Source organism: Podarcis filfolensis (assembly GCF_964270895.1).
Source record: "Podarcis filfolensis genome assembly, chromosome: 3".
In the NCBI taxonomy this organism is placed as follows: Eukaryota; Metazoa; Chordata; class Lepidosauria; order Squamata; family Lacertidae; genus Podarcis; species Podarcis filfolensis.
The window spans coordinates 68,691,552-68,705,780 of NC_139606.1; the positions used below are offsets into that span (position 1 = coordinate 68,691,552).

Genomic DNA, 14,229 nt, shown 5'->3' on the forward strand with positions numbered 1-14,229 from the left:
GATGGATTAAACAACTGCCCAAATGCAGTCTATGTCTCACTTTAACATGTTTACACTTTCAGGCATTTCTTGTTTTCCAGAGTATTAAAAATGTTTTGTAACAAGCAGTAGATGGACAGGTCAACCAATTTACACAATAGTTTTATTCTGAAATGCTTGATCATGAAGGGGTTTTCTTCTTCTTCTTCTTTTAATTAGAAACCACTGTATGGGGTAATTGGAAATTAGAGTAGCCTACAGGATGTGATTTTTCAATTGCAGTTAAAAGTAAACAAACCTGTGTGTGTGTGTGTATGCACATGCAGTTCATCAGTGCAACAATTACTTATGGGTGCAGTAGCTCTACAACAGAATTGCTATACCCACATGGACCACCCTACTTATTTCAGAAGCAGATCTACATGTGCATTCCTTTGCACATATTAACCCACTGTCAATATGAAATGAATGATGTTGCCTATGCATGCAGGAGTACTATGTGCATCAGAGCTAATGTGGAATTTGGAATGGTGCAAGAATGTGATCCATGATTTAAAACCAAAACCAAAACGTGGTTAACTGGGCTGGAATTCTAGCTCAGCTGCAGTGCAGATTATAGTTCTTTGGGTGTTTACTGCTAACAAACCGACTAGCTGTATTAAAGTCTCTACAGTAAATGAAATTGTGTAAAAACTATTGAGTTGTATTTTTAAAGGTAGTGGTTTTTTAGCCTTTTTAATACTCTGAGTTTCTGCTACCAAACATCTATTATTTTTATGTTTTAATTGCAGCAATTCTAAAGAGTTTAAAAAAGTTGTTTTCTCACTGAATGAAGAGCTAGATCTGAAGAAATTGAAGCTACAACTTTTATAAAGAAACTCTAGCTCTCATCTCATCATAGTCCCTACACCCTTTCCTCCCCAGGTGCCTTGTGTTTGTAGCTATCCCCCTGTTCCCCACTTTGAAAGCCTGTTTTTAAATTTTCATGTCAGTCCTATTTTAATGCTTGCTTGGTTTTTTTTTGTTGGGCTAGAATACTAAATTAAAAAGAATGACAGCTGGTTGAACAAATAATATAAGTGATACTATTTTCTGTGGAGGGTTTATTACAGACACCTCTGCAGTGATACAAAATAGTGAGGTTGTGTTTAAATTTCAAAGAAAAAGCAGAGGTTTGCTCATTTGTTTGCCTATTGTGAGGCTCCCCTGCATCTTTATGTTGCTTTGTAACAGGGGAAAGGCAGCTGAATAGAGGCCTTGTGTCATTTGTTGATTTTAAATCATGCTGTTAATCCAAAGGAACCTGCTGGCCCACACAGCAGGAGAACTGTGTCGCAAGCAGAAATCTGGGAGGAGAAATAGGGGGGCGTCACAGTGGATAATAATCATTCAGCCATCCACATTTTTCACCCTTAAGCCCAATTGTGTTACCCTTTGCTGGTAACCAAATGGAAGAACTGGTCTTTTAAGATTCTTATTGGCACGTACTTAAAAGTCGGATGTGGATCAAAAAGAAAGTGACCTATCAGTTTCATTAGCACTAAAAACAAAGAAAAAGTCCAACACCTTCCTACCTACCTATCAATCATTTCAAAAGAAATGGCTAATTATTTTTCTATATTTTATCTGCATTCAGATTGAAGCAAAAAGTATTTGTTTCTCTGAATCTGCCTGATAGAGAGAAGGATCTAGCTGTGACTCTATTTGGCTTTCATCTGTTTTACCAATTTGGAGACTCTCATGGCAACATCATGTTTAATACACCCAGAAAGAGTTAACTGGCTCATAGCATTGCAGGACTTAGAAGTAGCTGCTATTGGACCAGATGCTTTTGGCACCCCAGAGAGTCCTTTTTAAGGACCAGCAGCAAAACTGTGAGTGCACTTATGGGGGTGCTATAGAGAAATTATTTCCTTGTACTTTCAGGCTAAAAATGTTGCATGTAAAAATAATTGTTCACGTTTAGTTGTTTATCAAAATTGCAAACAAAGACAGGAAAAAACAAATTAAGAGAGCAATCTGTTATGCAATTTTTTTGGGGGGGAGACAATAAAACAGCTTTCCTCCTTGATTGTTAAGGTGTGATATCTGTTTTCTGCAATTGGCTCTTCAACTTTCTGTGCCACATGCTAAAATAAGAGTTTCACATTCTGTCCTACTCCTTGTCTGTATAAGAACAAACCATAAGGTTGACTGTGGTTGCAGGTAAGACTTGTAATTAATATGCACCTAGGAACATAAAGTAAAACTGGCTTCTGCATATACTGATATGCCATTATTTTTATTTATGCTTTCTTGTACTGTAGTGCGAAAGAAATCTGTCCCTAATCTATTGGAACAGACTTAGCACAAGAAGTAAACATTTTCAGTTTAATGCATCTTTCAAGTTGATGTCCCGTCCTTGAAAACTTGATATAGGTTTGGTTGACACCTTGTGGTAATTCTGCCCTCAGTTCTGCACAAATAAATCCTGTTGATTTGAATAGGGCATGCATTGGGTGCAGGGTTTTTGGCAGCTTATTAAACCATTTCCCAAAACAATTCACTTTAAAATTCATTGAAATAGAAAGCCAGAGAGAGAGAGAGAGAGAGAGAGAGAGAGAGACTGACTGACTGACTGACTGACTGACTTAGGGCAGATTCTAGGCATACACAAAGGTTCCTCCTGTTTTATCCTGAATCCTCTTGTCTCACCTGAGCATGTATTCTGGAGCATTATCATTTGACCGAACAGAGTGGAAGGGTATGTGTAAGGAATGGCCTTTTGAACTGCTTGCATACACTATGGGGAAAACTCTGCTCTTTTGAGCATTATTGACCCTCTGTATATGGTAGAATGGATATTCCATTAGTGTTAATTTTAGAGCTTCCTGAAATGCAGCTCTTCAAGAATTATAATTGTAGTCATATGCTCTGGAATAAATGGAAAGAGCTCCTGATTAGCTCTCTCCTGTAACAAATGGTATCCTACCGAACCCTCCTCAAATTCTCTCTTACGTCTTCACTCCACCAGAAAAAAATGAGAGCGTTATCTAGTCTCGGTGCTGGAAGCAAGATTTCTGTAGAAATTCTGAGGCGCCACACGTTTCAGTCCATCCCACCCGCCCCCGCCCCCATTCCTTCCCCACTCTTCCTGGGCCTGTTCCGCCCCACCCCCTTGTGGTGCCAAAAATGGTCTGTGCATCAGTGGTCGCACATGTGCCAATCGCACCCAGATGGGGAGTTGCCTGTAAATAGTTATATTTTGAGCCCTGTGGACATGTCTTGGGTGTGGAAAGTGCACCAGAATGTGTGTGTGTGTGTGTGTTTGAGTTAGTTAATCCCTCAATGTACAGTGGTGCCCCGCAAGACGAACGCCTCGCAAGACGAAAAACCCGCTAGACGAAAGGGTTTTCCGTTTTTCAATGCGCTTCGCAAGACGAATTTCCCTATGGGCTTCCTTCGCAAGACGAAAGCCCATAGGGAAATCTCCAGGACAGCGGGGAAGCGCAGCGCGTCTTCCCCGCTGTCCTCGGACCTCCTCCGAAGGCTGGCGGTGGGGCGAAGAGACCTCCCGCTGCCGCCAGCCTTCGGAAGGCTCCTCCGAAGGCTGGCGGTGGGGCGGAGAGACCTCCTCCCGCCGCCAGCCTTCGGAAGCCTGCTCGGAAGGCTGGTGGCGGGAGGAGGTCTCTCCGCCCCACCGCCAGCCTTTCGGAAGGCTGCTCGGAAGGCTGGCGGCGGGAGGAGGTCTCTCCGCCCCACCGCCAGCCTTCGGAAGGCTGCTCGGAAGGCTGGCGGCGGGAGGAGGTCTCTCCGCCCCACCGCCAGCCTTCGGAAGGCTGCTCTGAAGGCTGGCGGCGGGAGGAGGTCTCTCCGCCCCACCGCCAGCCTTCGGAAGGCTGCTCGGAAGGCTGGCGGCGGGAGGAGGTCTCTCCGCCCCACCGCCAGCCTTCGGAAGGATGCTCGGAAGGCTGGCGACGGGAGGAGGTCTCTCCGCCCCACCGCCAGCCTTCGGAAGGCTGCTCCGAAGGCTGGCGGTGGGGCGGAGAGACCTTCTCCCCGCGCCAGCCTTCGGAAGGCTCCTCCGAAGGCTGGCGGTGGGGCGGAGAGACCTCCCCGCGCCAGCCTTCGGATGGCTGTCCTGAAGACTTGCGGTGGGAGGAGGGTTTTCCTTCCCACCGCCAACATTCAGAATGCTGTTCTGAATGTTGGCGGTGGGGAGGAAAAACCCTCCTCCCACCGCAAGCCCCGGGAACAGAGGAGAAGCGCTGTGCGCCTTCCCCTCTGTTCCCGTACCTGTCCTGAAGGCTTGCGGTGGGGAGAAAAGCCCTTCTCCTCACCGCCAGCCTGGCAAGCGGTCTCCATAGGAACGCATTAATTGATTTTCAATGCATTCCTATGGGAAACTGTGCTTCGCAAGACGAAAAACTCGCAAGAAGAAAAAACTTGCGGAACGAATTAATTTCGTCTTGCGAGGCACCACTGTATAGCTGGTCTTTTCTCTCTTTTTATGAACTTTATGATACCTCCTCTTTTGCATTATTAATATATTAATATCTGTTTTATCCAGGAAATGTCTCAGGAAGCCTATGGATCCAGGTCCCAGCCCCCAATCACCCAAGGCAAGCCTAACCATGAAGAAATGAATCTAATCCAACAAGAGAGGCCATCAAGCTTACCAGTAAGAAATTAGTTGTCATCTGGTAGAAATGTTTCATGTACTATGTTGAAAATAATATTCTGCAGTGTAGAAATTGTTTCAAATTCTTGCTGTTTGGGGAGTTTTTCAGTATCAAATTTATAATTGAATTTAAACTATAACGAGAAACAAGACAGTAAGGATTTAGCTCATATATTCAGAGAATTCCTTCATTCTCAAAAATAACTGAATAATCCCCATTCATTTTCTGTATTGGATGTTGGATATTTAATATATACACATTTAACTAGATATGCAAGAATAATATTTCTCCTTGCATATGTTCACATCTGTTGTGCTAAACATTTATCACCAAATTGGTGTCTGAAGGAAGCTGGAGTATACTTAAATATTCCTGCGTTAAAATTGTACCACTTTCTGCAGTGCTTCTTAACTTTAAAAACCAGCATTTGTGCAGGTGACCTTTCAGTGTTTTAGATGCAACATTTCCAATTATGGAAGATTTGCACAACCATGTTTTCCATTGGATTGTTGCAGATAGCCTGATCATTTAACTTGGTAACATGTCAACTCATCACAGTCAAGCTAATACTGATTGCATGGGGGGGCGGTTAAAGAAGTACTTTTATGTGATATTCTTGTCATATTATAATTACCTTATTAACTTAGTTGAGTGAATCTGTTCTTGATTGACAATATGGAAAACATTTTTGGAATGATAATTGGATAATACTTATTTTGTGAATTAGTGAAAAAGCAGTGATGATGTTGAACAGTGATGATGTTGAAATTTTCAAAAGGTGATATGCTTAATAATAGCAAATTTTAAGTTGTATCTAAAATGAGAAGTTGTGTTTTTTTGTGTGGCAGTCCTAGAAAAGTTTACTAGAAAGTAAATCTCTTGAATTTAGCAGGCTGTACGTCCAAGTAAATGTATTTAGGTGGTTTTTTTGGCTACAGGAACAGCCAACTCCAACTCTTACTTATCTGGTGCTTATGCTGTTGTGCTTGTTGGGGCTGATGGGAGTTGAAGTCCAAAACCTATGGAGAGCACCAAGTTGGGGAACATTGGGTCACAGTAATTGTTTTCAGAGTAGTGTGGTTTTACATAGTGGTGGGTTTTGCTGGGTCATTTCATTTTTTGCTAAGAGTCACAGATGAGTTGTGTGCAATATTTTGTTTCCAGGAAAAAAAGTAAAAATTAGCAAAATAGTATCTATTTTCAATTCATTTCTGACCACATGTTTTCATGTATTTTTTAAAAAACAAAGTTTACAAAAGACAAATTGGTTAAAGCTGAATGCTTGCATACTGACCTACGTAATTTAATAGGACATATATAGTCTTTAATTGACTATATATATTTCAGACAATTAAAAATTTGTTACGGTTACAGAAAACACAGTTTCTTTCTCTAATTCCATGCAATGTAGCACTTGAGTAATTTGGAATCACCACAGAGCCATTAAAAGAATGCTTTGCAGAAGTTTCACACTTTAAAAACTCTTAATTTTACCTGGAAAGCATTAAGTATTCTACTGAAATTAGCGAGACATTGATGAGCTGAGTTTGGCCGAATAACACGCTATGTTTCATCCCCAACTATGTTTAATTTTAAAAAGCAATAAAATAAGAGGGAATGAGTTACATAAAATATTTCTACGTTTGGGACTTTTTGTATAGGCTTTTAGTTTCCCTGTAATAATTAGTAAATAGCTTTTTTTTATTTGTATATGTTTCATGTTTGTATCACGCTTTCTTCAATAATTCTTAGTAATGAATTATTTTTAGGACTAAGCTAATGCAGGACCTAGTTCATGAAAGCATCATATATTGCAAAAGGGATAATCCTCATCTTGGCAGTTGTTGGAGGGACTGAGAAATGAAGCAAAATGTTCACCAATTAAGAATGAGGGCAGAAAATTTGCCCTCATGCTATAATTAGGTGTCCTGGCATCAGATCTCATATGCTACATGGCATTGTGAGAAAGCCTAATTAAAGCGAGGACAGTCTTTCTGGCCCTTACTCTGATTTAGCTTCATGGGCTCATTGCCAAAAATTATAGGGCCACAAGTTCTGGTCACTACAAATGCTGATCTGGGAACAGTATTTCTGCCTGTTTGGGAAGGGGGTTGGGCCCTTGATGAATATGATTTGATGTTTAGACCCGTGACCTGGTCTTGCTAGTAGATGTTCAGCTGATGCTTCATTTAGTGGGACAATTGTGCTCGGATTTCTGGGGCTACTGTCTTCATGTCAGGAGCCTGTTCAAATAATATTAGAAAGAATATGATGTATTTGGTTTGAAAGTGTCAACAAAAAGTAGATCAGGAGCAAAAGCAAAATATTTGAAATTACTTGAAACTGTTAAAATTAATTAAAAAATTATCCTTCAGTGTTCCAGTTTGCTTTAGCTCCTTGATAAATGCTGAAAATCTATGAAACAATATACACAATATACACGGGATCCATTCCATGGGTCCAGCTGGATCCCGAGGTTTCTGCAACCTGAGGACCACTGTTCTGCGCATGCACGTGGCGGTAGACAGCTTCTGCACATGCATGCGCGGCGAAACCCGGTCCAGTACTTCCAGGTTTGCCGCTTTTGTAACGTGAAGTTTACGTAACCAGAGGATTACGTAAGCCGAGGTGCTACTGTACAAGTAAAAGAAAAACACACAGGAAATGCCAGTATTGCCTATTAAAAAAGTAGCCACCTTATTTTACCCAAATAGTAATGCATTTTTTAATTCATCTGAGCAGGCCAACTTCTTTCTCCTATGTATTTGTGTAAAATAGTGTGGGCAATAACCCAATGGCACTTTTGCTTGTGCAAGAAAAGGCGCTATGATTTGTGCCAACTCCTCCTTTCCTCTGCAGCACTCCCCTGTGCTGCATCTAATACTATTTCTAAGAACCCCCCAACTCTAAAGACCAGATTTTCGGGGTACATTGCATGCTTCAGTTGAGAGGAGGTGGTGGGAAAGTGACATTCCACAAGCAGAATTCTTCACACGGTTTTTAGGACCCAAGCTACAATGTGGCTCCGGTCGAATCGTGGATATATTCAGCAAACGTTTCCATGAATATTGCAGCAATTTCAGGCAAAGATGCTATTATGATCATGGGATTTTCTGCTGGCTATATCACCGATTTAACCAGCTCATACATTATGTTTCCCCACAAAATCACTTACTCAGCTATGGACTGGACTGCATCAATTCTAAGCACTAGAATGCAGGAGTGGGGGATAAGTGCGCACATGAGCTCAGCTGAATACCTGATGGAACAAGTAAACTTTGAAAATCACAAAGTAGCTTAGTGTTCCACCAGATGATTGGCTGCAAACCACTTTTGGGTATGTGCATACTTTTCTGTCACCTATGCATATGTTTGTGTGTGTGTTTGTGTAAAAATTTAAATATACTTTTAACCAGTGCTATTTATTTCTAAAAAAAATGTTTAGGGGTACAGTGGTACCTCGTGTTACAAACACCTCGGGTTACAAACACTTTGGGTTACAGACTCCGCTAACCTGGAAGTAGTACCCCGGGTTAAGAATTTTACCTCAGAATGAGAACAGAAAGTGCACGCTGGCGGCAGTGGGAGACCCCATTAGCTAAAGTGGTACCTCAGGTCAAGAACAGTTTCAGGTTAAGAATGGACCTCCGGAACAATTTAAGTTTGTAACCAGAGGTACCACTGTATTCTCATTTTCCTACTCATATTGAAATACTGCCCCTCAATGAGGCCAAACTTAGTTTCACAAAATGCTTAGGGGTATGCGTACCCCTGCGTCCTCCCAGAAAAAAGCACTGCTTCTTACTAAAGGCAAAGGAACCCCTGACCGTTAGGTCCAGTCGCGGACGACTCTGGGGTTGCGGCGCTCATCTTGTTTTATTGGCCGAGGGAGCTGTCATACAGCTTCCAGGTCATGTGTCCAGCATGACTAAGCTGAAGTACATCTAACTGAAGCAACCCCTTCTTATTCCCCTGCCTACCCATGCCTCCATTCCATCCCTTAATGTATAGTTATCCTGCATTTATTTTAGATTGCAACCCTTGGAGTAGAAACCTGACATACCTGTTTTTTGTAAAGTGCTCTGTGTGTGTGTGTGTCTTTGTGTCTGTGAAGATATGTAGGTCTCCTGCCATTTGTACCATCCGCTCCTTGGAAATCTCGCCCTGTTTTTCTCAAGGTTTCTCTCTGAATTTCAGGGGACAGTTTAATTTATTTCCTTCAGCGGAGAACCAAACTCATTTAATAATATAAACACAAGATACTACCTTATAATGGTGAACTAAGTAATATGCACTGTTTTACTTGGATACTTAAAGAATTGACCCACATTCAAAACAGTCTAGGTCAAACTGTGTCCAGATAACTGAAGAATAAAAGGAATAATAATTTACTATGATGTTGGACAAGCCATTAAGATTAGCTAATAAAAGTATGGTTTGTTTGTAGCCATTTGTTTCCAGCCCACATTAGAAATTCATCTGCTTTGAATTTAACAGGAACATTTGTGCCAGGATTTTTATATACAATGTGTGAAGGAAATGGAACAACTAGTGAACTGTCTAGCTGTGCTTGCTTGCAACACAAACTTTTAGAAAACCTCTCTGAAGGGTGAGAGAGCATTCAACTTTATGAACGTACAAATGGTTTATACTTTTGACATCTTTTTGAGAAATGTGTTTTTAAAATAAATCAGTACAGTACAGTACTGATCAAAATGCATTAGACATCTCTTTGCTTTTTAATGTATATTTATTCATTGGTTATTTAAGAAAAATGGCCCCAAGAAGTATATTATGCTGAGAACCCATTTAACTTACAATATTATCTTTATTCCAAAAGTATAATTATTTTGACATAATTTGAAAAAGAAGTTATCTAACAGTACAATTACTAACTGCCCCCAAGATCAGTATTGTAAAACAGATGTTCAAAAAACTACCCTGAAAGAGACATATTTAAGTATCCCAAGGTGATATTCAAATACCATAGATTTAAACTTAACAATACAGCGCAAAAGAGCCTGATTTTCAAGGTTTGCTAACAAAACAAGAAGGAATGCACAACCTTAGTAATAGTTAGATATTTCAAAATAACTATTATATTAAAATTAAAAAAACTTTCCCACGGTGAGATGTGGCTGAGGATGGCAGTCCTTTAGATGAAGTTATTTTTAAAATGGTACTATGGTATCAGGACAGGAAAATTTTCAGTAAGCAAAAGCTTTTGAGCTTGACTTGGTTTATTTTGTTAGCCAAATGATTACTCCCGCAGGTGAATGAAGAAACAAAACAAACACCTATTAAAATTTTTAGTACTGTTTACGGATGTTATTGCTGATTTGCAGAAAGGTCAGCAAGCTAGCTCTTGATAATGGAAGTTAAATGCAACCTGCAACTGATACACGAATGGCGCCCGGGTACCAATCACACCCCTGGTTATTTACTTCTGTTCCTTTCTTGAGCTGAAAATAACTATTTGGCAATATGGTAAATTAAAAAAAGAGGAAACTTTTGATGGTGTAATTTTTGTGACTGAAATTTTCACATTGTTTTTGCTCAGTGTGGAATGAATGGTGTTTACCCCCCTTTCGTTTTGCTTGCTCCAGCAATGTTGTAAAATAACTGAATGATCTGGTTTTCCTTTGTTTGGGTCAAGAAATTTTAGCTGAAAATTGTTACTCTGTGAAAGAAGATTATTGACTCAACAAGCCTTCAATTTTCACTGAATAACACTCCCACCCTCTAGCTTCAGGAACATATTGTGCATCCATTCTATTTTAAAGTACAGACTGTAATTTAAGACTGAGGCACTTTGATGCCCCACTGAACTTTGTTTAAGCCTGGAATAAAAGAGGGGGAAAGCTTTAAGCTCCAAAGAAAGTGACTAAGCTTTCCCAAGTGATTTTCTTAGCTACTATACTATAGATTAAGAAAAAGTTAGAAAAAAAATAACTTTTTTTTTCAGAATACAGATGATTTTAGCTTAAGTTTCACAAATAAGGCATGTGTGGGAGCATATTATCATAGGAGAATCTATTGAAGGCAGGTAATTTAAAATCATAACTGTAATGGATTTCTAGAGACAAGACATTGCTATATGCTTCCGGGAAAGGCTGGTCATGGAATCGACTAAAAACAAAATGATCCTCGGCTGCCCAAGAGGTGATGCACAATGCTATCAATTTCAACTCGTATATAAGTGGAAAGTCACACAGCAAGTCCATCAAGTTCGCATTTAATTTCAAGGGAGAACTTTTCTAAAACAGGATATGATATTTTTTTTAAAAGATTTTGAAAGGAAAAATCATGTAGGTTATATCATTTTGAGATACTTGTGGTGCGATTCAATTGATGAGTCCCATCCTCGGAAGTTTCGCTCAGGGACTTCTGCTGGTGCAATAGGGCTTTGCTCCCTATTCTTCCCCCAAAATTGTCTCTGGAGGGGTCAGGAGAATTCCCAGAACAGTGGGTGTGGGGAGGAGAGGGGGATCATTCCATCTGGCAAGCCAAATGCTTGCCCTGAGGATATCCTTAGTGTGACATTTAATTCCTCTTTTGGAGGTTACTAAAAAACACAATAATAAAAGCTCTGGTAGACTATACACCACAAATTAGGAAATATACCAAAAAGGATGCCAGCGTGGTTAACGAACACATCAAGGAAGCTATAAAAAGCAGGGAAGCTTGCTATAAAACCTGAAATCTTGCTGAGAGGCTAACAAAACCAAGCACGAACTCTGGCTACTGATTATGAGGTAGGCAAACAAAGACTTGAAGAAGCATGTTTCAAAAATAACATTATTAATATATTACTACAAAATAGTGGAACTATCCTTAAATAATTATAAATAGAGAAGACAGCAGGCCCATTAGATGACTAGGAGATGGAAGGAATGCTAAAGGATGCTAGAGAGTTTGCAGAGCAGTGGAGTGAATTATTTTCATTTGTCTGTGCAGTGGAAGATGTAGGACGGATAACCAACAAGTGAACCACTTTTTCCAGGGAGAGCATCTGAAGTCAAACTGACATGACAAGAGCTAAAGTTCTAGAGCTGGAAAACAATAGAAGTTAACAAATCACTGTGGCCAGATGGCATACATTCAAGTAGTTCTTTCAACTAGTTGTTGCAACTAAAATCAAACTCCTTTCTGATCTTCCAATAAATAGCAAAGTAGTCAGGAAATTGCATAATGCAGTCTAAAGTCAGTAGTGGCCCAATTGGCACAAAGCATTATTAAAGATAAAATTATTAGCATGTAGAACAAGATATCTGCAAAGAGCAGTCCTGCCTGCAAATAACAGTGTGTCAGCAAGCATGTGAATAGGGAAAGATCTATATATCCAAAAAAGCTTCTGGTAAGAAGTTACGGCAGGATTAGGGAAGCTGCAGTCCTCTAGATGTTGTTGGGACCACAGCTCCCACCATCCTTGACCATTGCTGGCTGGGGCTGATAGGAACTAGAGCCCAAGAACATCTGGAGGACCACAGGTTCCCCATCACTAAGTTGAGGGATAAGAAGCTCTGTCCTTTTGCTGATCAATAAAGAACAGGAAGCAGAATGCAGGAGTAAATGCAATGGAAGTAATGAATCAGTGGAGTTCTCCCAAGGATCTGTTTTGCATCTTGTACTATTAACTTGCTCATAAATTGTCTGCTGTCAGTGGTGAGCAGTGATGTGGCCAGGTTTGAGAGATGAGACCAAATGATCCAGGCTGGTGAAAACCTTAAGCAGACAACAAAGAGATCCATTTTTTCCAGACTCAGCAAATGAGCAACCAAGTGACAAATGTGGCTTAGTATGAGTAATACACATTGAGGCAAAAAAATTCCAAATTTTGCATGTATACTGATGAGGTCTAAATCAATTAGTGTGTAGCTAGGAAGGAGATACTGAGGCTTTGCTCTATCAGGGCTCTTTCCATGTGCAGTTAACCAATCGTTGGAACGCATCCAATCCAAATTTCTGCGCAAAATCCTGGGGCTGCCAAATTGCGTGTCATATGCAGCCATGTGTCTGGAAACTGGACAAGGGCTGCTGGAAACCAAAGGGTGGCTCATCACTATAAAATTCTGGCTCCGCCTACATTTCATATCTGATCCGTTTTCTTTAACTTTCCACATGCTGGCAGAATCCCACCACTCCAAATGGCTAGCTTGCATTGAGAGCAAAATCAGAACCTATCACTCGAGTCTCTGCTTATGCTCCAACAATTGGAAACATTCCAGACAATCAAGTGCAGAATCCTAGAGATTGAATTCCAAACCCTTTGCAGTGCAGCCCTTAAAACCTGTTCCCCATTGGGGTTAAGAATTCCACCTTTGTTTGGCCACTTCATATTTACACCAGCTTTACGATCCCCACCTACACAGAGCTCTTTCCATTGCAAGATTTAACGTCTTACCATCTGCAGTTTTGCAAGGTAGATTCTCAAAAATCTCATACTCTGAAAGACGCTGCCCTTGTGGCACCAAACAGGTCGAATCCATCACACACGTTTTATTTTATTGCCCATTTTTTGCAAAAATATATGATAAACATTTGGCCCCCTTATTGAAGGAGGGGATTTATCAAACTGACGATTCCAGATTGTCTTATCTGCTGAACAATTGTAGTAATTACGCCGTGGAGAATGTGGCAAGGTTTTTGAACAACACTATGAGATTGCGTCCCCATAGATCCTAAGAGGCGTTTTTGTACCTCATGACGTCTGTACAGTTTTATCCTAAAGTATCTCCTACTATGTTTCATTAACTGAGTTGTGTTCTGATCCACGTATATGATGCACTTTATCTATGCCAAGAAAGGAGATTGATTGATATATTTTCTGAAAAAGCATGTCTGATAATAATTGAAACATGTTTAAACTAAACATAGCCAGTTTGCTTAGCCCACAGCCTTTGCATTATAGAATTTATATCTGACTAGGGGAGCAGAATATTAAGGATTTCTGTTGGACCCTGTAAGGACACTAAGCAAAATCACATACTTGAAAACTAAATGTCCGTATTTTCTATGCTGTTTGTTGTACAGTTTAAATATTCGTAATTTTCACAGCAATAAAATGTATAACACACTGTGACTTTAATCTTAGATTTAAAAAGTAGGCTTTAACTCAGTGTATTTAGTAGAGACTCCTTGATTCAGTTTTCAGGGATCATGAATATTGTCTTTAACATGTATGTTTTATTACATTTGGATATAATTTAAGTTGTTATTTTAAAGGATTGTTTTTCATTAAAAATCTATTTTAAAATGATATCCATTTTAAAAGTATTTATTTTTATCCAACATGACCTATTGCAGTGATGCCACAACTTTTGACATAAGAAAAATTAATATTGGTTCTGAAACATTTAATTAAATATCTCTTCTTACTTGTATTTATACATTCAAAAACAATCATACTGTCACCCTTCATGTTTCAATATATTCTTCTTAATCTGTTAAATATAGTGTGGTGCAATATATTTCATTAGCTTACAAAATATGGACATTAGTGCTTAACTATTCTCTCTTTGTGCTAAATTAGGTTTAAGCTTCCAGGCTTTGAAATGTGAGAAGTTTGCACCTTTCAGATTTAACCTCT

The 14,229-nt window shown here is 39.8% G+C and overlaps 1 protein-coding gene and 1 long non-coding RNA gene across 20 annotated transcripts in view; one reads left to right on the plus strand and one right to left on the minus strand.

Moving 5' to 3' along the window:
• ARID1B (AT-rich interaction domain 1B) overlaps positions 1-14,229 on the plus strand; it is a 351,760-nt gene that overhangs the window by 97,962 nt on the left and 239,569 nt on the right. For all 19 annotated transcript variants that reach the window (XM_083607913.1, XM_083607919.1, XM_083607914.1 and 16 more), the window contains one exon: positions 4,529-4,639. In XM_083607913.1, the coding sequence (XP_083464039.1) occupies positions 4,529-4,639 (111 nt within the window). The remainder of the gene's footprint in view (positions 1-4,528; positions 4,640-14,229) is intronic.
• On the minus strand, positions 6,694-13,222 carry LOC310760094. The gene is made up of 3 exons (XR_014546765.1): positions 12,727-13,222; positions 8,704-8,826; positions 6,694-6,883 (listed from the first exon to the last, which is right to left on the minus strand). It is a non-coding gene; the product is annotated as an uncharacterized lncRNA (long non-coding RNA).